At 42.5% G+C, this 23,714-nt stretch overlaps 2 protein-coding genes across 5 annotated transcripts in view; one reads left to right on the top strand and one right to left on the bottom strand.

Moving 5' to 3' along the window:
* The first annotated feature begins 557 nt into the window (after positions 1 to 557).
* Positions 558 to 2,661, top strand: grem1b (gremlin 1b). Its single transcript, XM_046061923.1, has 2 exons — positions 558 to 813; positions 1,269 to 2,661. The coding sequence occupies exon 2, from the start codon at positions 1,270 to 1,272 to the stop codon at positions 1,816 to 1,818; it is 549 nt and encodes a 182-aa protein (XP_045917879.1). The 5' UTR covers positions 558 to 813; position 1,269; the 3' UTR covers positions 1,819 to 2,661.
* Positions 2,662 to 3,529: 868 nt separating this feature from the next.
* Positions 3,530 to 23,714, bottom strand: part of LOC123978599 (formin-1-like) — a 55,526-nt gene continuing 35,341 nt past the window's right edge. For 3 of the 4 annotated variants that reach the window (XM_046061919.1, XM_046061921.1, XM_046061920.1), the window contains 8 exons: positions 22,644 to 22,773; positions 22,389 to 22,535; positions 21,997 to 22,270; positions 15,863 to 15,955; positions 11,585 to 11,636; positions 7,240 to 7,389; positions 5,677 to 5,758; positions 3,530 to 5,582 (listed from right to left, as the gene is read on the bottom strand). In XM_046061919.1, the coding sequence (XP_045917875.1) occupies positions 5,538 to 5,582; positions 5,677 to 5,758; positions 7,240 to 7,389; positions 11,585 to 11,636; positions 15,863 to 15,955; positions 21,997 to 22,270; positions 22,389 to 22,535; positions 22,644 to 22,773 (973 nt within the window). In that variant the 3' untranslated portion in view covers positions 3,530 to 5,537. The remainder of the gene's footprint in view (positions 5,583 to 5,676; positions 5,759 to 7,239; positions 7,390 to 11,584; positions 11,637 to 15,862; positions 15,956 to 21,996; positions 22,271 to 22,388; positions 22,536 to 22,643; positions 22,774 to 23,714) is intronic. The other variant, XM_046061922.1, reaches the window with a different exon arrangement.

The following is a 23,714-nucleotide window of genomic DNA, read 5'->3' as shown; positions in this document are numbered from 1 at the left end:
ACACTAGGGAGACGCACAATAAATAACTACAATGATAAGACTGTCTAATGGAGCAAGGAATACTTAAGTATTTATACCATGCTGCGTTCCTGAAATTCCAAATATTCTAAGCAAATTTAGGCCATTTTTATTTTTCTGTTAACTAACTAACCTGACAGATGGCTCAGTACTGTCTCTGGTATTCAGCTGTCTATAATGAATCCACTTTAGAATGCTGTGTGTGTTGAGGACTCACAGGTGAGCTGTGATGTGGCAGTCAACTTTACTAATTAAGTTCATCATTGGAGTGTATGCCTGTTCTTAGTTAGCGTTAGGACTGTGAACGCCTCCCTTCCGTTTTAAAATGTGGCTATGCTGCACAGCATTATCATCGTGCTCCTTTTGATAAAAAATAACAACTGTTTTACTTTTTCCATGTGCGCATACACTTCGGGCCTGTCCGCTCTCGGCTCGTCTCGCCTCCCCTTCCTCCTCCCCTCGCTATTCCTCGGTTGTCTGTTTTCTTGAAGTGGGTTCAGGGAAGTGTTGAGGGGGCGGATAGTTTTGATTTTCTCTACATCGTGCTTAGCCAATAATGTAGAAGGAACTGTTTTGCACATCTCAGCTGGCAGACATTTAAAAGGGAGACAGTCCGGCGCTGGAGCAATTTGTTTTAAACCCCCTGGCCCCTGTCTATGGAGCGGTTGGTCTCCCACCCATTCACAGTCCCGCCAGTGTTCAATCGACAGCAGTAGGTGCTTATCACCTCGGACGGTGCCGTAGAGGACTGACAGGATCAGATCATCGCACTTGCAGCAGTGGAGGCTCGCACAGGTGAGTGGATTTGGATTGATCGCACCATAACGTCCACTCGCATCGTCTTCTGCCACTTACATTTGACCTTTATTTGGTGTAGGCCTACAGAAAGAAATGCATTGTTGTAATCAACTGGTTTGTATGTGTGAATATGTAGATGGTTTATTAAACATAAGAAAGTGTATATGCTTTGACTAAACCTGGTGGCATTCCTTTGCGTAAAGGATAATGGATCGCCATATAAAGTACGGGAACATAACACGCGAGGCATTCTATTTTTCCACTCAGATATTTATACTGAGGTAATTCAAAGTTATTTTGTTTTGCACTATAGTCTCGTTTTGCATGCGGTTTCAAGAAAGCGAGCTGTATCTGTGCGTTTTTACGCAGCGTAAAAGCTTTGACAGCTGTGCGTAACCCGTCCAGAGTTGAAACGGTGTAGGTGATGAATTATTTTCTTCTTCTCCCCTAAGGATGGCAAACTCTACGCGTATCTTGTGCAGTATGGTTTTCATCATGGGGTTGCTATCCTCTGCCGTGGATTCCAAAAGAAACCGAGGTTCACAAGGCGCCATTCCTCATCCTGACAAAAGCAACCCAAACGAATCGGAGCAGCAACCGCAGCCTCCGCAGGCGGGCTCCGGGTCCCGGCAGAGGCAGGGCTCATCCTCACCGGCCGACGAGGTGCTGGAGTCCAGCCAGGAAGCGTTACATGTGACGGAGCGCCAGTATTTGAAACGGGACTGGTGTAAGACGCAGCCACTCAAACAGACCATCCACGAGGAGGGCTGCGTCAGCCGCACGATCATCAACCGATTTTGTTACGGACAGTGCAACTCCTTCTACATCCCCAGGCACATCCGCAGGGAGGAGGGAGCCTTCCAGTCTTGTTCGTTTTGCAAGCCGAAGCGTTTTACCACCATGACTTTTACTTTGAACTGTCCGGACCAGCAGCCACCCACCAAGAAGAAACGCATCCAGCGCGTCAAACAGTGCCGCTGTATATCCATAGACCTGGACTAAAGACGCACAGAAATGTGTTGTGTGTGTGTTTTCATATTCTTATTCTTTGCAGACAGGATTGTTGGCAGTAAAAAAAAAGAAAGGCTGTCACACAGCCAGGAACACGTGCCTATCTCCATCTAGGAGGAAACATCCAAGAAGGCTTCCTACGTGTAGGCTACAACGATTCTCGTCTTGCACAGCGTGTGACAACAAATATGGACATGCAATTAATAAAACGACGCTGGACTGCAAAGAACAGTTTACTCCTCACCAGTTTGCAAAATCTGACAACAAGCATCACTGCACGGGAACGCTGACTTGGAATGGGCACATTTTACGCACGGCTTCCTCCCCCCAAGAGGACTGCATAATCCCGGTTTATTTAATCAAGTCACTGTTCAAAACGCAGGAAAACATTCTTGTCCAAATTTTGTGTTATTATATAAGTTCGTTTAACTGGCTGTTTCCACTGTGTGGAATTTAATGGATGCCTGTGACGATATTTGTAAATGGAAAATGTGATTTCGATATTTCAAGAATCTTTCGAGGTTAACTGATTTCTGTGAATTTAGTATATCAGTAAAGTTTTTTTGTAAGCTGTGCCTACTCAGTTGTAGAGACAATAGGCTTCTTTGTTAGTTAAAACGGACAATGTACAGTGGGGGGTTTCTACAGTATCGAGATTTAGGCCTAATAGTTGTAAAAATGTAAAGCCATCTTTGATGTAACAGTTTTTTTTTATCCCTTTGATTAAATTATCCACGAATACATAAAATAAACGGATGCTGGAATATTATGCATGCCATCTGTTACTTTACACCGGATGAAAAGTAATAGGGTGTATTAAACAGTGTTAAATTATTCCCTCATCATCTACTGCTCTCCTGCTGCATGAAGCATTGTGCAGACCTTGGATTACATTTCATCGTAAAGGTAGTCAGTTTTATGAGAAAAGATGCGGTAACTTGTTCCAATTATCCCCTGAAATGATGTCACCATGTTTTGTTACATCATGGCTGGCAAATCTATCAGAGGACTGAAAAGGTGGAATGTGGTGCAAAATGAGAGATTTTCTGCCTAAATGGCACCCATCCAACTTTTACTGGAGTTTGTTCTTAATTACAAAATATATTGAATATCACCCTTATAGTAGCTGGTCATGGCGACAAACTTTAGGATTATTTTAGTGTGATGATCTGGAAATGCTACAGTCAAAAATTCTAACTTAAAAAAAACCAGAACCAAATGGGGATTTTCTTGATGCTTGTTTGATGAACACAAAGGCACCATGCTATGCTATTCAGTTTTTTTTAAATGACTAAATTTGTAAACCAGGTCCTACATTTCCATTGTAAGACACAGAATGACTGTTTTTTGATAGAACAAAACATGGTTAAAACACTGAAATGTGCATCTCATTAAATTTCACATTCCTAAAATCATAGTTCGCTTAAAACAAACTTCAAGTGATGTGACAAATTCCTCATGTTCACAGTGATAATCAGTTTATTTAAAGGAGTCTTCCAGGAACACGTTTTATTGTCTATAAAGGAGGCTTGATTGAATGACTTAACTCTGACTCACAGTTTATTGAACAGCATAGCTGATTTATGAAGCATCAAATCCTCTTTGATGAGTCAAGTTTCTTACATAAATATCACATTTGCTCAGTGTGCAGATGGGCTTCTAAAAGCCGGCCTAATGGAAGTGTTGACAGACGAAAACTTTGTTCGGCATCCAGTAGTTTATTCTTGAAATTTAAAACAATTCCATAAAATTACAGAGCACCTACACGAGAGCTACTGAAGGTTACAAGAACCGACATACATACAGTAGAGGCTACAGCAGTTCCTTGGTCAGTATCAGATCATTTCTTTTGTTTTTCCAAACCCTCAAAAGTACAGCAGTTTAAAATTATGAAATAACTAGATTTTTATACAAAATAAATGGCACACGTGAAAGACTGGAGGATAAAAGAGTAATTCAAGGTGCAGTTGTATGGATAGTCTGATAATGGAAGTCTATCTGAGGTATAACAACTCACATGGCTTCAGGTGATATGCTTAAATGTTCTAAATACCCAAAATAACACCCTTCATCTCTCCAGAATTGCAACAGAAAAGGTAACGGTCTTCATTCTAAGCAAATTACCCCATTTTCTGTAAATCAGTGGGCACAGCATACATGTAATATCCATGTGAAAATATATCTTTCATTTGACTGACCTATCAGGCAGCTTCTCGGTTACAACTAATAAAAATACAGCCTCAACAAGAGCAAAGCTGATGTGTTTTTTTTTTGCCATAAAATAAATCTTTCCTTACATAAATAGACTTTTCTAGAACGCTACAGGAACGTGGTCACATCTTAACATTTGCGAAAATTGAGCTTAATACACTTTCTTAAAAATAAAAAAAATCATCAAGCAATACAATTCATGAATCTTATAACATGGAAACAATACCCTTGCATAGGAAGAGAGGTACAAAAAAAGTGCAAAAAAAAAAAAGCACGCACTTAGCATAACAGGGGGAGTGTGGCTTATAGCGAGCTACAACACATACAAGTTCTGCAAGCAGTAAAGTGCTTAAAAGTGTGCCGGGATTTACAAGTGTAACGAGTTTGCATGATGTATATTTAATATCTTGGGTGAGAGTGGGAGCATGGCCAAAACTGGTTGTGTTCTTCTGATGTTAGAAGTACATGTTAGAGTGTGTGTGTGTGTGTGTGTGTGTGTGTGTGTGTGTGTGTGTGAGAGGGGGCTGGGGCTCATAGACCGAGGCTCGCTGCCAGGATTCAGCTCTTCTCTGGCTGTCACCCAGGAGAGGTCAGTCTGGTGCAGTGCTACCCAATACACGTACTGATTTGTACCAGAAGGGTGCTGTACTGACACACACATTTAAACGCAACATGTCTTCATCGTACTTGAAGCCCAGCGCAGATCATTTATCGTACTCAAAGCCCCACGGCCCCAGTTTGATTCTACAACACGACATATTTACAAGACTTTTAATGAGCCATGGTGACTGAAAAGCTATTCGCTACAGAAAAGGACACCGGGAACTGCTTTTTTTTTTTTTTTTTTTTTTTACTGCTTCCAGAGAGAGATCTGTTTTATCAACAAGGATTTTACTTTGAGCAAAAACCTCCAGGCAGCTGCATCTGTTCATATAAAAGCAACAATATCTCAATACAGGAGCAATATCATTCTGCTGTCTGGTGTAACATCTGCAGGTCAGAAAGAAATGGTTTCTCAGCTCTTGTAGATCCAGAAGGAACACTCGCGCAGATGTGTCAGCTGGCGCTGTTGTGAATCCCACTGACCCCTTGAGACCTTTCACAAGCTGGGCACTCAGAGGTCACGCCACGGTGGATGAATGAGATCAACCTTTAGCCTTTAAGACCCTTATCACTGCCGCCATGTCAGCCATGCATCCTCGCTGCAGGCCTAGCTGAACGGCGGACAGAAAAAGCTCGACGTGAGGGTGGTGGAGTGTAGGGGGGGGATGGGCAGGGAGGGGGTGTCCAACGCTGTTAGTAGGGCAGAGATACGGCAGTGAGAGTAAGTAAGAGTCCGGCGAGGTTTTACTGAGAGTCCCTACGGGGCACAGGGGGCTGTTGTTGAGGCAGGTGGTAAACACAGTAGATATGAGGCCTGCACACTTTCTGATCTGTGATCTTCTCCAACCTTCTTACCACCACCACCACTCATTTCTCCTTCTGCTGTGTCATTCCACTCAGCTGGAGGACACGCCGGCTTCCTTCTGCCGCAGCCTCTCTTTCTGTTGGCGAGAACCACAAAAAGATTCAGTGCATAGACTTCGGTGCTTTCAAGGAAATCCCATCTCTATGCTGCTCGTAGATCGCAGTTCTTACCAGACTGTTGGCATTGATCTTCTTGGTTTCGACTCTCTTCTCTGCTGTGATCTTCTTGATGTTTTCTTGCGCTTCCTTCAATCTATGGAGAGGAGAAAATAAAAAAAATCCACAAGTACTTAAATATCTGCAGGCCCTTTAAAAAAAAAAAAGTACACACTGAAAGCTCTGGAAGTACTTGTGTAACTTGTGTAACTTGTGAAAACAATATAAAGTCAGAAGCCTCTCATCACTGTGACCTTGTGAATTTGTTTGTAAGAGCAAGACATTTAAGTATCTCCCTGGGGCACCCGGTGTCATGGAGCCAAGTAGGGTCTAACACACAACCCGCGCACACACACACAAACACTTATCCTCTCACAAGTTTGCGGTCAGTGAAAGCCCTATAAGTGAGAGGCAGTAGAGAATGACAGTGGGTTGATGAGATAATGAGGCAGCCTTTAAAAAACACTTGGCTTTTATGAGTGCGCAAACAGTATTTAAAATAAAGTTAATTGTACATAAGCACAATCAGCTGTGAGTAATGTGAGACTCGATGACCTAGTAAACAATTAAGAGAGAGCACATCCATGGAGGGGGCTGTGACATCTCACTCCAACTCCTACATCTCACCGAGGGAGAAGGCGGCTCATTCAGGGAGCAGTGGCTTTGGGGGGAGGGGTGGGGGGGCACTAAATGTACGCCCATATTCATGATATGTGTCAAGAGCTATGAAGGATCCACATGATATTTAAATCTACAACCTGAAATGACCACGTAGTTTGACTGGCCAGTAACGAACAGCTTCTCTCTGTGCAGTGTACCGCCCTTTGGGCTAAATGTCCAGCATCATTACAGTGTTTATCAGTTCTCCCATAACAGGCTGGCTTTAACGGCCACAGGCCCCCGCCCGCTTGCTAGTAAAGCCAGGCAGCCGCCAGTGGGGTCTGCTGTCCCTCAGTGGAATGCCCCCCCAACATGACGCCTCAGGTCAAGAGGAAACATCATAAATTCAGGCCCCCAGTCCTTCATACAGAGGGCCGAGGCCACCGCTACTCCTGTTCGCCTCCTCTTTGATGGCGCCCCCTCTGCTTTAATTCCAGCCCAGCATCCACGCATCACCCTTGTACAGTTAGTGCTAATTTGACACAATGCCTAGAGGTTGTTAAGTGCCCGATGGTGATAAGCCTCAGTTTGGCAGCCAAGTTTGGGTTCTACAGAGATGTGGTACATCTACTGACAGAGAAACAAGATATTTTCAGGATGGACTTTATAGAGGAAGTCAGGTTTGCATGACCATCACTTAAAGGGGCACTCTAGAAATTAAGCATTGCACTTTCATGAAGTTGAGGGGACTAACAAGAGGCCGATTCAAAAAAGAACAGTCAAATTCTACAACTTTTAGTCCCTAGTATAGGTCAATCTCCAAAAACACTGGATGCTATGTTTCAGACTTTAGAAAGTTCCCATCACAGTCACAGTGGACAACTGTTTCCACAGCTTGTGCAGTACTCCACCCAACAAGAAAACTAATATTCATGTGTCTTTCGAGAGAAACTAAGAAATTAAACGACCCTCACTCACCTCTCCTTTGAGATGTTCTTGCTTTGTCGTATCCAGGTGTTCTTGAAATCATTGCAAAACTCGTACCAAAGCATAAATATGTAACCCGGGGTCACGTCTTTCTCCCCGGACTTTGGCTTAACCCCAAAGTAGCTCACCATGTCCTGGAAACTGTGGGGGAAAACAGAAGTGACGTCTTAAACACTTTAATTAATAATAGTGTGTTTCAGTGAACGGCTCTATGTTTACAAGTCAAAGTTATAAACAGCAAAGTACAAGGAAAGCTAAGGTGTGCATGCCCAAGAAAAACAGACAAACAGAGAGTAAAAAACACAGACACAGTGCACAAAGAGAATGATGGATGTAGAGTTAGACAGAGAGGCGAGAAACAGAGCTGGAAGGAGAGTGTCCACCCCTCTGGGCCATGGGGGAGAGCCAGTAGCGGTGGCTCCATTATCACATTGACCTCCACAACCTGCCAGAGGAGATGGAGACAGCCAAGAACAGGACGGGCTGCTGCTGCTCCTCCAGACGAACAACACACAGCTCCAGGAACACATTTACTGGCAATAAAAGATGACAGTGAATATGATGTGATATATACCCAAGATGCAAGCCCACTCAAGACAGGTGTGCACACATAGAAAAAACTTAAGGACACATCAGATCTATGTGAATAAACACATTCTGGACTTTCAGTCCAGGCCAGCTCCTCAGCCTAATTCAACTGTAACCAAATCTGAACTCTTTGCAATTCTCTCACACACAAGGCATAAAAGCTGCTGGCTGCTTCAGATTCCCTCCCTAACCCAAACATGAAAGACATTTTCTAGCCCCGCCTGTCAAAGGGTTGATAAAACGCGGCTATGATTCAAGGGATGCTCCCTGTCCCATTGACACCCAGAGAGGCTCTGACCTCCAGATGCTAGGTGGCTTTTTTGCGACGCTAATCTAAGACACGTTCATGCGGAGTGAAATGGTACAATATGTTGCCCAGACGGCTAGCTGAAAGCTGAAAAAAAAAAAAGGGAGGCATCTGCGGGAGCCTGCTTCCCATTTCCCAGTGCTGCGTCATTTTGCTGGGATGCTCAAAAAAGTAGAGTGCTGTAGATCATCATGGATGCTACAAAAGAAATCACAGGCTCTGGGATGTTTAGATTGACCAAACTGACCTTCTGTACCAGGTAGCTTTGTTGCAGCTGGCCTGGTCTGGCATGATGAACAGGGTCTCTTCTCCATCAGCTCCTCTCCTGACCCTGGGTCATCATGTCAGAGCATGCACAAATCAAGCAACAGTGCTTTTCCTTTTACCCTCCTGGACATATGCAAAAAGCAGATACACAAAGCTTCACTCAAAACAGATGCAAAGACACTCACACATGTGATTATACCTATTACACATAAACAAAATCAAGCAGACCTTTGTTCATTTGCGAGAGCAGAACAATTATACTTGTACACAGACGTGCACAAACACACACTTCTGTAATCCATGCTATGATGCCATTGCCGTGAGAGGGTTTACTGCGGCACCCACAGCCGGCATTCCTCACTGACAGCTACAAAAAAAGACCTATTACAAAACCATGAGCAGCCATGAGAATCGGGAAAATATTTGGACAGGCAACTCTGCATTCCTTCGTTTCCTCAGTCAAAAGATTACAGAAGTAAACTCCATGTTGCTTCAATTCATTTTGTGCCACTGTTGTCATACAATCCCCGAGTAGAATAATATACCAACATAGCATCTATGAAACTGTAGCTGCATGGTGACTGGAGAGGAGACAGTTGAGCCAAATGAAACTGAGCATGATGTGGGAGAAGGGGATCTTAATGAGACGGAACTGAGGACAGAACCAGAAAACCTCAGTGGAACCCAAACATGAAGCGGACAAATTAGGACTGCATGCTGAGAAAAAGGCATTAGCGCTCACTATGACGAGCCCTACAGTCAGAATAACTTTGTTACTTAGAGTCACACTGGTGTTTTACAGTTGAGCTTAATTAAAATGTCACTTCAGACAGGATGTCACAAAGTTAGTATGCTAAAATCTGCCAAGCACAAAACCCAAAGTACAGCTGAGGCTGATGTAGATTTCATTAGTTTTACAGGCATTTGGTGATAACCAAAGTGTTTTTTTTATTAATTAATTCAAAGATTTAAATAAAAATTTTGACCTGGTGATGGAACTAAATGAAAAGTTAAGGGATCAAAGTTATTACAATTCACCCTGAGGGCAGCATGAAGATTTATCCCAAATTTCATGGAAATCACTTTGATAGTTGGGATTTTTCAGTCCGGTCAACAGATCAACCGACCTTGCTGTCCATACAACCAGAGCTGCAGCGCTAGCATGGCTAAAAATTATTAAGGCTACAGTATATTTGATACTAGTGCCAATAGGATGCATGAATTTCAGTACTAACTCTAAAACCTTACTTTTCTTTAATACCTTACTTTGAATAAAATCTAAAAATAAAGTCTTAAAAAGGTAAAAGTCCCATTTATAATCAGAAATTCTCTGATCAAATAGTAAAGTGAAGTCAAATTTGTTTATTTACTTAATTTATTACGTAGCCCAAAATCACAAATTTGAATAACTAATTGATTTGTTGATTGACAGAAAATCATCAATCAGCAACTATTTTAAATTTATTAATTTTTCTGTGAATTTAATATCTTTGGTTTTTTAAACAAACCAGCAATGTGAAGTATCTCTGGAAATTGTAACTGACATTTTTCACTATTGTTTTTTTACATTTCATAAACCAGATGATTAATCAGTAAAGAAAATAGTTAGTTGCAGCCCTATTTGACAATTTTCGATACTCTGTGCTACGGACATCGATTGGAAACGTCTGAGGCTTGTCAATATCCCGATACTGATTCATATCGCCCGGTCCTACTCACTGGTGGTTAATGTTGACTTCCCGGGATCTAAACACACTGACCGTTCATGAGGCCGAGACATTGGGTCGCATTAAGGATGTGTTGTCTGTTTCCTTTATTAACACCAAGCCATAATGCTGCGGCCACTGCTGCTGTTGTGTGTTTGTGTGAGGATCCCTCATCCAGCACAGATGTGAGAGCCCACCCAGGGCCCGGTGAGCCCGCTGACGCCCATATTCATCAACAGCGTGTCACTTTTATGAGGTGGCTCTGTGGGAACCTGAGAAAGAGCCCCTCCTGCTCTACCTAGTGCCGGTCAGCCAGCCAGTCCCCCTCTTTAGATGAAATTAAAAGAAAACTTCATTAAAAGGCAAAGGTGCTGTCAGCTGCGGGGCCCTTTTGATCAATATTCCCCTCCAAGTTAAGAGCCTTCATTACAGTGGTGCCACACACATGTCCAGTTTAGCAGATAGAGATATCAGTATATGGCGAGGGTGAGGGTGAGGGGCCAGGACAGAGAGCGAGAGGTGCAGTAGTTCCTCAGTGATTCACTTGGCTTAAAAACAGCAACATGAAACAGAACAGTTTGGAACCATTCACTGAGTTATAGTTTTGTCCAAAGCAATCAACTTCGTAATTGTTTATAGTTTCCATTTTCCTGCGTCCGTCGTCTTTCACTTTCTCCTTTATGTGCTTTCATGATTTATTTTGGAAGTGGGAGGGTTACGATATAAAGCAAACAAGTCTGCTCTCTATCCAAACAAGGCAAAAATAATCTATTTGCTTTGTTTGTCTGCTCCACCATCTTTTTACAATATGAAATGTTCCAGATATGATTTCGCTTGGACAGCGAGCTCAGCGGCTGCCAGTGTGTCTTACGTCCTATAAATCAGATGCCTCTCAGAAAACTCTAGGGAGTCTTCTGCGCAAAACATGGCAGATAAGAATGGTAGGAACTGCAGGGGAGGAAGCACAGGGCGTTTAGGCTTAAAATACAGTATGCAGCGCGTTATGTGTGTGTAGAATTCCACTGCTGTTTCTGGTGAGCATGGGCATCTTGTAGGTGTGTAGATACTTAAAACATTGCATATGTAAACTGGTGCTTTCTCCTGCAAAATAAATCACTTCCAAATCACATGCAACAATCCCTATCTAGTCAAAGTTGGTTTGAATTTCTTAAAAAGACAGAGAACCTGCTCCTTCATCTTACCAGAAACCTTATCAGTTGGTGCTAATAACTGTATACAACTATACAAATAGCAAGCAATAGTGCTATCAGATCCAGTTATGTTATCTATGTGAAGCATGCTACATAATTCAACGCTGCTATGTGACTTCTGCAATTCATAACACTTGGCAGAACTCCCTTGTTGAGGGATAAAATCCACAGGAAATGTAAATATTATCTATCCAAACGGGATCTTTCATTCCCGTTCATATAAATTGCATCTCGGCTTGGGGTTGTTGGTCTCCTACCTTTTCTGTGCTGCACTGAGTCGGTCCTCTTCAGCAGCATGCTCCTTTTGAGCTGTGAAAAAAAGAAAATACTGGGTTAAGATCTGGGGCAGATTATGGGGCTTTTGGTGACATAGATTACCAAATATTTCCAGTTTTCTGCAAGCCAATGAGAACTTATCCCAAGTCCAGAGGGGGGCGCAGTGTTCATTAGCCATCCTGAAGAGTTTTCAGTTGAGGAGAAAAGAAGAAGAGGGGCTCTGGGTTGAGATGTCATTGACGCAGCATGCATGTTACCCAGTTATGCACATTGTAAAGTTTGATGTAATTCTGTGCGTTGACGCATGACAGTGTGAGCCTGTGACGCCTGGGTGTGCGTCTGTTTGCAGAGATGTGGGTGTGTGTGTCGACATACATGTGCGTGTTCTAAGAGCTGAAGCAGTGGCGCAGGGTTGAGCAGAGAAGCTTGGGAACTGGAGGCTCCTGTGGACTCCTGCCATGTAAAAGTGTCTAAATGCAAGGCAGATGTGTGCGGCGGGCCAGGCCGAGGTGCAAGAATTTATCTAGGGCCAGAGAGTGCCTGTGATCTCAGATTTATTGCATTTTTCCAGATTCATCCTTTTTACAATGATGGGGGACCTTTTTCTACTTGAAGATTTAAGAGCGGGAAGTCTCCAAAAAATTGTTCAAAGGCAGTTTTGGGGGTCTTTTGGGAGAACGTGAGCTTAAGCCGCTGATCAACCACCCCTTTTACTTTTTTACATATATGTGGGCAAGGGGGCCGAGTAAGGATAAACCTAATGAAGGGAGGTTGTAGCAATGTCTGGGATAGAAGGAGGAGGGGGGAAGAGTAGAGGGGCCGTGACCAATGGTGTTAGTCTCAGTGGGGGTCAGGCTGGCGCCTGAGGTACCCCTCTGGTGCGACTGTGCAGAGGTGGCACTGGAGCCGAGAGGCTGAGGGAGAGAGAGAGAGGGAGAGTGGCCCAGAGAGAGAGGATGTGTGAAGTTTCTCTTCCTCTGCTCCCTGTGTAAACATGAGACCAGTAGTCGCTAACTAGAAAGTTATGAGATGTGCATGCTGAGAGGGACAATAAATTAGGGCTTTAAAACTCTGACACACTTTTCCAAACCACTGCCATACCTGGCAGCTAGATAACAAAGAGATGGAAAGCAGTGTAAGAGGGATGCTTGAGGATTTCCATAAAGCATCCCTCTCTCCGGTCAAAAACAGGTTCCTGAGACATTTGTTATCTGCAAATTCTGCTTGGTCTGTGTAATTCACAGTCTTCTGAATGAGTGGAATTTTGCTTATTAGTGTCTGACTCACTGACAACAAAAGAAAGCACAGGGATGTGATGATACACATGTATTTCCTAAGAGCGCCAGGGGAATAAAATTTACACAAGCTGAGATTAAAAGCAGGAGTTTGTTTTCAATTAGTCATGGCTCGTATTCAACATGAAAAATATGCCCATCAGAGTATCCCCAGAGGTTTCAAAGAGCTCCTATTAAAAAGGGAAACAAAAAGGTGGTTGATTAGATGTTGATCTGGGAGGCAGTTTTTATTAAAACTTAACTTTATAGAATAGATGATAGAGAGAGAAAGAAATTGTAGCGGAAATACAAAGCCACATTCCAGAAAATCAGTTCACAAGATCAGATTAACACTACGTACATTATGGAGTCTGTATACTGAGAGGCTCAAAACCAGAGCGAAACCAGCGACGGAACAAGCAGAGGAACAGCCTTACAAGAGAATGGATCACTGGGTTTCGGAGATATCCCTAGTTAGATCTGGGAGAGATCACACAGGCAAGTTTAGGAGGCAAAGCGCAGGGCGTTTGGGTTCACCAGCCCCCTAGCTTCTCCACATGCTGGGTTATGGGTCAGTGCTACTCAGAAACGCCTCTTAGTACAAAATCTTTACCTGTTGATTCACTGGTATACTTTGATCCTCTCATATGAGTTACACTACACAGTTTATATTATGAGGCTTCTAAGACGCATTTCTCAATACTGTCTATTAACGGTTCATTTCAACATCTAAAATCATGTGTCAAACACGTGCATCTGCGGTCAGCCTCCTCAGCCTTTTACCTGGGTGAGAAATTCACCCATTCATAGATGAGTCAGAGCTTAAGAGCCTCAGTCGCTCTTTGAAGTGAGAGTGAGTTGATTTTTTTTGAAGACGAGGAATCATCACAAGCGATGATTACACACCGCTCCTCCTGAAGCAATGGGCAACAACTTGAGGAATTCTGTTTATAAAGGTTTACAAGTATTCATCTATAAATTTTATGTTCAAGATGTGCCTTCGCAAACCAGTGCAATTTTGTTGCCAGTGGCCGCCACAGTGGTTTTAAAAGCTTTCAAATATTCTGTGATAGTGACCAAAGCTCAATGGACTCAGAAGTAGTTAAAGTGGACGAGCTAACTAGAACAATGTCATGGCATATTTCCATTTCAAAAATACAGACTCAGTATGCAATTACAAAAGTGTTTTGAGTAATTGTACTTCAAATATAAATGTTTATTCTGCATTACAATCTCCCTGTGAGATACCTCAACAGACTCTTTTATGATAGAGTGAGTCTATTGTTTCTGCAAGTAATGCAGGCAATCAGTCCTTTCATGTAGTCTAGTCCTTTTGTAATAGGGACACTTTCCTGAGTCACTAAGACAAAATATTGTGACTTGATGCTGATGAACACATGGCACACATTGCACTGAAAGGCCTTGTGTGCTTACAGCTTTGATTATTGTATTTATAAACTTCAACAGAGAGCATCCTGGTTGCCTGGTGGTTGACAGTTATCAGTCAGTTCAATTCCAGCCAGGGACCTTTGTTGCAAGTCATACCCATCTGTCTCTCCCCATGTTTCCTGCCTGCATCACCACTTTTAACTTTGTCATATAAATAAATTAATAAATGCAAATTCCAAAAAAATAACCTTTTAAAAAAGAAATTCAACATAGGTGCATTAATGGCATTCACTCTTATGCAGAGCAAGGATTGTGTATAATAAAGCTTTGGTGAAACAAGCGTAGAGCAGCTCTAATGGCCAGCATGGACAATCATTTTGATAATAAGAGAGCCATAACTCAGGGAAATGTATACACATTCACCTTCATTAATTAACCGACCAAAGTACTTGTGTTTAAATTTTTACACTCTACCGTTTGCTTCCTGACGAACAAAAGTTATGACGGTTGAAAGGGATTTAGGTATTGAGGGATTCTGAGCACCTTTCTTTCTTTGGAGCTACTACAACTATATAAAAAGGTGGGAATGAAGGGAGCAGGAGAGCACCAGCGTCTGGGTCAGACAGGGGACAGACGGCGAAATGATCAGAGCCTGTCATGGAAGCTCTGCTCCTGTGCTGGTGGTCCACAGACGCGATCCACTGAGGCCGGCCAGTCTTTACAAGGCCGAAGCCAGAGATGTCCTGCCAGCTTTATGGCAGCCGAGAGTACATGAGAACCATGTTAGAGGCAATGCGATCCCTTCTACGGGCCAGTAGACTCCCATCTTCGTGTTGTCTTACAGCGCACCGAGACGCCCTCTTCCAACAAGGACACACACACACACACAGACTCTACACCACCCAGCTGACTGTCTGACATGGCAAAAAACATAATTATACCTTCCTCTTTTTAAAAGGTCCCATGCTGTGTGAAAACGGGGCTTTCTAGCTCTGTAAGCTTGGTTTTATGACTATCTCCATGGCTGTAAATCCTCTGTCCAAATGAATGTTTCATCTTTGAAGACACTGAGAATTTTTAATTTTTTTTTTACATGAGACAGGCCAGCTTATGAGCAGGACTGAGGGCAAACATATTCAACTTATGCCTCCTTTTGACTGACACAACTCTAATTATCTCAGGGGTAGACAATATTTTGGGATAACAACCAGTGAAAGAGTGCTTCAAAGATTACACATACGAGTGTGTATTGGGGCAGCATGTGGAAAAATGAGTAATTCTATACATTTTGTTAAAGCATTAATCAAGCATTTTTTTTGCTGTCTTTTGGTGCCAAACTGTCAGTGGTGAGTTGTTTTTGCATTGCACGTTTCAGTTTCCAAATCCAATGTGCATGAGGGGGTTTCCCAAAAAAATTTTGTTAAATGTCAACTAGATCAACTACATATTAGCTACATAATTAAAGGGATTCATTTACATACATTTGGAATTTAAAAAGTTACCACTACAAAGTAAAGAGCAAAACTGATAACTGGAACAAGGTTTCCATAATGTGTCTCCATCTTTGCCACAGATAAAATTCTTAGCTCGACTCACCAGCAGATATAAATCCTTCCATCTTCACCTTGAAGGGCTGGAGGTATTCCTCCGACGAGTTGGCGCACACCTTCTGCACGTCCTTCTCACAAGCTGAATGGAGGAAAAAGTCAGGTATATAAAATAATTACAAACTAAGAAAACTCATGAATAGCATAGCGCAGTTAAAAAAACTACAACTAGGAAATTAGATTCATCAAAATGGGCTGAGGAGAAAGACAAGATCACTCGGATCAAGCTTGGGCTGTCTTCAAGGTAAGAGATGTTCATTAAAGTGAAGAAGGCAAAAATATCTAACTTTATCTGAATCCCCCCAAAATATTATATTAAATATTTTCCATGTCTTATACATTCTATTTTGTTGTCGTTTCTGTAACTGTATTCTTTTTTCTTCCTCTAAAGTGCATTGAGACATTGTGTGATTTTATAGTCAAAATAAACATATTGACTAACTAAATATGCCACACTGGAAAGCCACGAACACACTCCCCTTGTTAAATGAATAGAAAATTACGCCAGCAGTGGGATTGAAAAGGACATTTCATTTCACTTGACTTCATCTGAAACTATAGTTTTATTTGTATTCAAGCTGTAAAAATTTTTCCCACTTGATCCACTTGTTTCAGAGGATACAACTGGGAAGAACATCCCACGGTTTACAAATCAGTATGACTTGCCTGTTGTTTCACATGTTGTTGCTATTTATGATGTCTTAATATGGTTTATATTAGTGCAGCAGATGTGTTTACTGTTTGTGGATGGGGTTTTCGGTGCTGTGCCAAATGACCTAACTCACAGCCGGGACTGAGCGTGTTCCAGCCAAACCTTCTCCATTTCCTCTCAACTGTAAGCCTGGGTTACTATACACACAGACGCCTGGTCAAAGAACTCCTCCAACCTGCAAGTCATTAATGGCCGCAATAAATACCTTCACTTGCTTATGACTTCATAGCTAAATAGTTCTGCAACACAACAAGAGCATTAACAGGTCTGGCCGCTGTCTCACTTCACTGCGTCGCCGCTTTTAGATCTGACTTTAGCTCTCATATGTTCGCATGTGGAGCGCTGCACCTGCAGCTCGGTAAACTCAAGTCTATTACATCTTTCATTTATTGGCTGTCTTAATAAATCAGACAGGAAACACAATGTCTGAGCATTAAAATTAAGGAGTAACTGTGCAGCCTCGCAGTCTGGATTCCAGGACACTTTTCACATTCATGGATAGTGAGAGCTGGCAGTTATCAAAATAAAAAACAGATATCAGCAACCATACAAACATGACAACCAAAATATCCTGTTTGGACAAACCACATTTCCTTACCAGAAATCCCCCAACTCAAAAGGACCCATTAAAACAGTGTTCAAAACAGCAAGTCTACAATTTAGAGGCGGCTCTCTTCCAAATGTGGTCCAGACAGCAAAGGCCACAAGGAGGAAGCCCACAAAAACACAGCAGCTGTAAAGAATAAAAACTAAAAGCTCAAGTTTGAGACATTGTCTCAGAGTGATAATACATTTTTTATAGGAGTAAAGTCGAACGGAGGATTCTCCTGCAAGTATATGACGGCCTTTGGCTGAAATATAAAAAAAATCTTTATTGGTCACAAATAAAGCCAAAATGTGTGTTGAGCAGTGAATGTTAATATGTTTATGTCCCACAAACTTTGATGAGAAAAATCTGACTGAACAAAAGAGAAAGCTACGGTTCTCTTTTCAAGTATTTTTAAATTAAAAAAAAAAAAAAAGTATGTTAAATAGAGGCTATTTTTTAAAGTATGTATTAAATGTTTGTATTCAAGTAATTTTACATAATTTCCACTTTGGTGGGCTACATAAATATGGATAAAATAAAAAGGTGAGAAACAAAAAAATGTGTCCTTTATTTATGTGGGCGTATGAGTCATTACTTTGTTTAGAATACATGTGATATTCTTTTTTAACCAAGCATGTCATTTTGACTAAATGGAATATAATTCCTGGCAAGGGCTTAGTAACGAAATAAGAAGAAGCCCATGGATCTATCTACAAAGACCCCATGACTGACTGGCTTAGGACTGTAATTTTGAATATCTGAAGTGATCATTTTAATCAGCGGTAACTCCATTTTAGATACCTGAAACTACTTTCTAACTACTGAATAGAGCTGCCTTTGATATTGAAGTAAAAGTGTAATTAAATTTTCACTGTACATTGTTTCACCACTATACTGTAGTTAACTGTTTCATTATCTTGCCTATTTTGTGACCAGTGAGGAAACACAAAGCTGATTCCAACAACAACTACACTACAGTGTTGACCCTTGGCTGCTGGTAGCACAGTCCGCCCCATCAGGCTCTCTGTGCAGTCATGTAGCCACAGAGGACTAGCTTCCCACCACAGACAGACAGGATCATGATGGGAGCCACAGCAACGATCTTTAAAGCCCTTGCACTGTTACTACAAGAGGTAAACAGATGAAATTACAGCCAGTGGACTCTTTGTTTCTCGCTTTGTTAGAACTGGGCTACTAATGTATTCTCCATCAAAACATTATTTGAATCACTGAAGGGAGGACTGTGAATTTTTTCACAGCTAGAAGTCATTTGTAAAACCAGCGTCCTAATGGACATGAAGAGATTGATTAACAAGTGGTTTTATGGCCCGTGTTGAACCAGAAGAAATTAGAGATTATCCTGAGCCAGATTTGAGTTTCCATGTGGAAACACATCCAACCAGATACAGTATGCCACACTGCGGTAATAAATACAAAATCCTTAGGCGCACATGCAACACTTACAAACATTATATATCTCCAGAGGAATCATTGCCCAATCCACTATATCTGAATGTTAGAGAGTCAGCTAGCTATTGTGTAACATGAGGTAACATGACAATAAGCTGTGGGTAAAGGGTGGTGGAATAAACGGGAAGAAAAACAAACAAGAAAGCCAGACTTCTGCTCCAGGATTTACCCTGTGTGGTTTGCAAAATGGGTGACTTTGATGTCAATATGTACTTATGATTTTAACCACAGTAAGCAAGAGCCCCCACTGCAGCTACCAGGAAATCACATCACACCGAGACAATGCACAACTGTGTGTGCGGATTAGAGAAAAGGCTTTAACAGTGAATGTGTAGCCTGCGGAACACCACAAGATGAGGGATCTAGCTGTTTGATAAATGTTTCTGTCTCAGCAATGTGGCCATGACGCCCCGTCACCTCCTGTTTCTGTAGCTCTGGATCATTAGTAAAGTAGTGTTTACTAGTAAAGTAAACACTCAAACACAAAGAAACGCATGATAATACACAGGTGATTCTTTTTTTTTTTTTGCACAATGTTAAAAATTGTCTGCCAGGGGAACTACAGTTCCAACTACTGCTAACTAATTTTTTCAGTTTAAAAATACCTATATGTAGAATCAGATGATGAACTCTTTAGCCGTGCTGTTAAAACATTTTTGGAGGTACTTTGGCAAATATTTGACTTTTTTACCTTTCATCAGAGGTTAAACCAGTACAGTGCTCTGGCCCTGGTATATTCTAGTTATTTATACCTGGAAAGCGAATTCTCTTGCTGATCCCCAATTGTCTCCAATCCCAGCAGACTGTCAGACTTCCAGTTCCCCTTTCTGTGGGATGAAGCTTACTATTCCCCCCTCGGTGAGGCAAGCCAAGAGACTGCCTCAGTAGGACAAGGTAAGACACTCTCTCCTCTTCCCACTCCTCATAAATCAACCCGTATCCATTGCACTATGACCCTTCTCCTAAATTTTTGCTGGAAAATACCGTGCTGACAGTTAGAAACATCAGGCAGGACTTAGAATATGAGGTGGAGCATTAACCCTTGTTAAAATGTGCATGTGGAATGTGTGCATCAAAATCCCTCACCTCATGAGAGAATGGCTGATGCTGCGATTAGATGCTGCTAAAAATATCTATAATTTCCACACTAGCTCAATATGTGAATAGTCTTATTAGGCAAAAGGTACTCTACAGTTTATCATGTTGTACATTTTTAGAAAATATAGCACAGATTTGGACAGATTTGATTTATAATTAAGAGTTTGGACTTTTCTTGAATTGGCATTTGCAACCAGTCAATGACAAATACTCCAACACACAGCATTACTTTTGTCTTGTCTGACCAGCCAAGCGGCGACTGTACTACAGCGCGCTGAATTCACACATGCCGTTCCGAGCGGAGCCTCTGTCGTAAAACAGAGCTCAGGCTAAAGGCCCTGCCTGAACCTGACATTAAAGGCCATTTAAAATCAGGACACTGTCTGATTTGCCACGGTGATGAATGCCTAACCTGGGCCAGGCCTTCTGTGAAACACTAAACTCCCTTGAGCAGCAAATGAGCTCTGACTGTTTCTTTTTATTTGATCCTATTTCATTCAGTAGCGTCCCTGCCACTCTGTCCAGTCCAATTACGCGGAAGTTGAGGGGATCTTTATGTAGGTGCTCACTGTTCTGAAAGTGGCATCGTCCCAGTTTGATTAGCAACTCCTTGTGATAGAGCTGAAGTTGTATTGGATTTTTATAGATAAATGTAATCTTTGGTTTGGGTGCTGGGTAACTGCACTACTATAAATTATTTGAACAGAAGAGATTTGTCTAGCAGAGAGTCCTACAGCAGGTTTAGGTCCTCGTGGCCTCCCACTCATCCCTCTTTGCCTGTGAGGAGCACAGAGAGAGGTCATCACCCTCTCCCCAAACAGGAAGCCCCATCAAAAGAGGATCATGTTTCTGCACAAGCCAGTGAAGGAGAGGGCAGCCAAGACGGACGGTGAGCCGCTCCTGAGCGTCACTGATGACTACACGCTGCACGCACATGAAGTAAGCGTCATTACATTGATTTAAATACAATATGCTGGGCTTTTGTATCAGAGGGGTACCCATAAAGAAATTCTGTCTGAGGAGGAGGCTAAGCTACGAGAGATTTTCTGACTGCTAGCACCAAGTATCCTGACCTTTGACCCAAGCCTGGAGGGAAAGACACTGCAGTCGCCACCTCAGGATCAGGTGAGGGGCAGACAGCCGTGCTCGTCTCAGTCAAACAGAGCAAGTGAACCAAAGTGTGATTCAGTGTTAGCCTCTTGGAGTCAGACACAAATCACAATGTGGATGGAAGTGATCTGTGTTAGCTTCATAATTAAGACCACTTGCTTTCTTTAGGCTGGTTTATAATAGCCAGGCATAAATATTTATTCCCGGCGGCTGGGGAGGATAAAAATGGTGAGAGTCAGAGGTGGAGCTCGCCAAACATCCAGAATTCAACGCTCGCCCTGTGATGCTAATACCCCCGAGGAGTACTGTGCCAGACTGTGCTGCAGCAGAGATCAAATACGAGGGCCCTTATGTTGCATTTATTGTCTTCAGGTCTTCCATTTTCCTAATAAATGAGTGACAGCTTGAGGTGGGTGCTTTAGTAGACTCTTTGTATTTTTCCCCCAGGTCAGAGAGGAGAGGGCTTTAACAGCGATCTGAAAAACGTAGTGGAGAGCTGCGGAGCATATCTAATTGCTTTCATATGCCGTATTATTGGTTGATTTAAATAACCACAGACACCAGGGGCACTGTGGGGCATCGCCTTTAACCTCTGTGTGGACCTGGCCAAGACTGGATGGCTGGCTGGCTGGCTGGGTTATGGAGTGGCTTGGCGCCCACGACACTGAGCACAGAACACTGAAATCATGTTTACTTATTTATCCCCTGATTATCACTCTGATGCTTCCTCAGTGAGCTGGAATTTGATTTTCTGGATTTTGCTGCTGCCTTTAAGTGCTCTACAACAAAGAAATGTAGATGCCTCGTTGGCTAGCTGTTCTGTCATTGGTACTGAAATAGGAGAGGCTGTGGTGTTATGACACGACTATCAAGAAACAATGTCTGGAAACTGGGAAAAGCTGCCTCAGGCCAGCCGAGGTCCTGAACACACCCACAGGCCTCTTTGCACAGGGCAGGAATAGTACAGGGGATGAACATTTACATATAAACTGCTCTAGTGAAAGATGGTAATGTATACAATTACACTGACTGATTTACCATGAAACAAAGATGACCTAAGCAATAAAATGCAATGTGGTGTGCAGTTTAAGCTTCAATAGCCATAGTGAAAATGAATGTACTTCTGCAACCGGGCATGTCCTACCAGTCAGATCTTTCTTCAGCTTCCTGATGTCCTTGCTGAGGTCGTCAAACTTAACCTGAGCAGCCTGGAAGAAATCCTGAGGCTCCGGCATAGGGAACACACTCTTGTCTGTGCCGGCATGCTGGAACAGTGGAGCAAACATAAAAGCACAAGTACATGAGCGTTGAGTTGCAGATGTTTTAAGAGTGTGTGGATTTGATTGACAGTACTTTACCTTGTCAAAATTACGTAGGTAGTATAAAACAACATAATCCACCAGATTCGTACGATTGTCCTGCGGAAGAAATTACTGCAATTATACTTTCCATTACATAGTGATATATCACTGTACTCTACTTAGCTAGTATTTACCTGAAATGATGATGAGTGTAAAATTGTAAATGGTGTATTACCCTGCTCTTGACGTCCTTTAGTTTGGGGAGGATCTCCAGTCCAAATCCATCAGCCTGACCTCTTGTCCTGTTCCCTCCGTTCATATAGTTCCCAAATGCCAGAACAAGTCCCATTATATCCCGCAGACGACTACAGTCCAACAGATCCTGACACAGATACACACACATACACACACACACCCTTTGGGTTAGTAAACCTTCACGTGGCTTAATGACACTTTTCTGACGCAGTGTTTGTTGATGTGATGTTCTTACTTTGCAGACATTCAAGATGATCTCCACCTTGCGACGGATGGAGGAGATGGTATCGAGGAATACCGACTGGAAGATGATGCAGTGGGCCCGACCCTCGAAGTCGGGAATCTGGGAGAGCTCATAGAGAAACCTGGAAAACAAAAGGGGAGGAGGGAGGAGGAGGAGGTGGAAGAGAACGGGGTGTGATGTGTTATGACAGAATTAAACAAAATGTCTAACAGGAAGAACTATTTCGGGTCCTTGGCAGACCACGCTTCCCCCATGCGGGCCCGCTGAGTCAATGTTGCTGTTCACAGGCAGCTGATAGTCATGAGCGGTGCTGCTCGGCTGGGTTTGAAAGGTCCACGGGGTTGGGTGGAGGGAGAGCAGTGAGCAGCGCACAGAGACTGATCAAAGGTAGCTCTGGCCTGATGTGGGACGACTTATGTAAACAGTGCCGTGTCAGAGGGGAGCGGAGCCGTAACATCCTGCATGATTAGGCCCTGCTAATGGAGGCAGACACTGAGTAGGGATGACTCGGGCAGCCGTAATGACAGCTCTGGTCAAACATGGAAATAGGAAGGCCAGGCTGAGCGGCACCGCTGGGTCCAGGCCTCGTTAACTGGCCTGGACTACTTAACCCCAACAGGAACTACTAAACTACTGAAGCAATGTCCATTAATGCATATGTTTGCGCATACACAAAGTTACAGAACACTATATAATTTTTTTTCCCCATTATACCATGTTTATGGATTGTCTGACCAACTACTAACTAATAAATAATTAAAAGTGGAACCATTTTGTCTTGTTTTTTTTATTAATTTATATGTCCTGTGGAATCTCAGAAATCAATGTAAATTAAAGGGGCATTAGGGAGTTTTCAGCAGCCACTAGTGGTGCGGTTTTAAGATTGCAACCAGGTGTGTGCTCATATGCGCGCTCACTTGAAATCCAAAATCCAAAACACAACCGCTTTCATACATAAAGCCTGCAATAAACGCAGAAACACTGGCATGTCGGCTGTGGCTTTTCACTCAAACATCTTCAGGCTCTGTTACTTCAACATAGAGCTGGACAATAAAACAATAA

The sequence above is a fragment of the Micropterus dolomieu genome, linkage group LG11 (genome assembly GCF_021292245.1).
Source record: "Micropterus dolomieu isolate WLL.071019.BEF.003 ecotype Adirondacks linkage group LG11, ASM2129224v1, whole genome shotgun sequence".
Taxonomy (NCBI): Eukaryota; Metazoa; Chordata; class Actinopteri; order Centrarchiformes; family Centrarchidae; genus Micropterus; species Micropterus dolomieu.
Note: the sequence above shows the minus strand (reverse complement) of the source record. Positions and strands in the feature narration are given on the sequence as shown.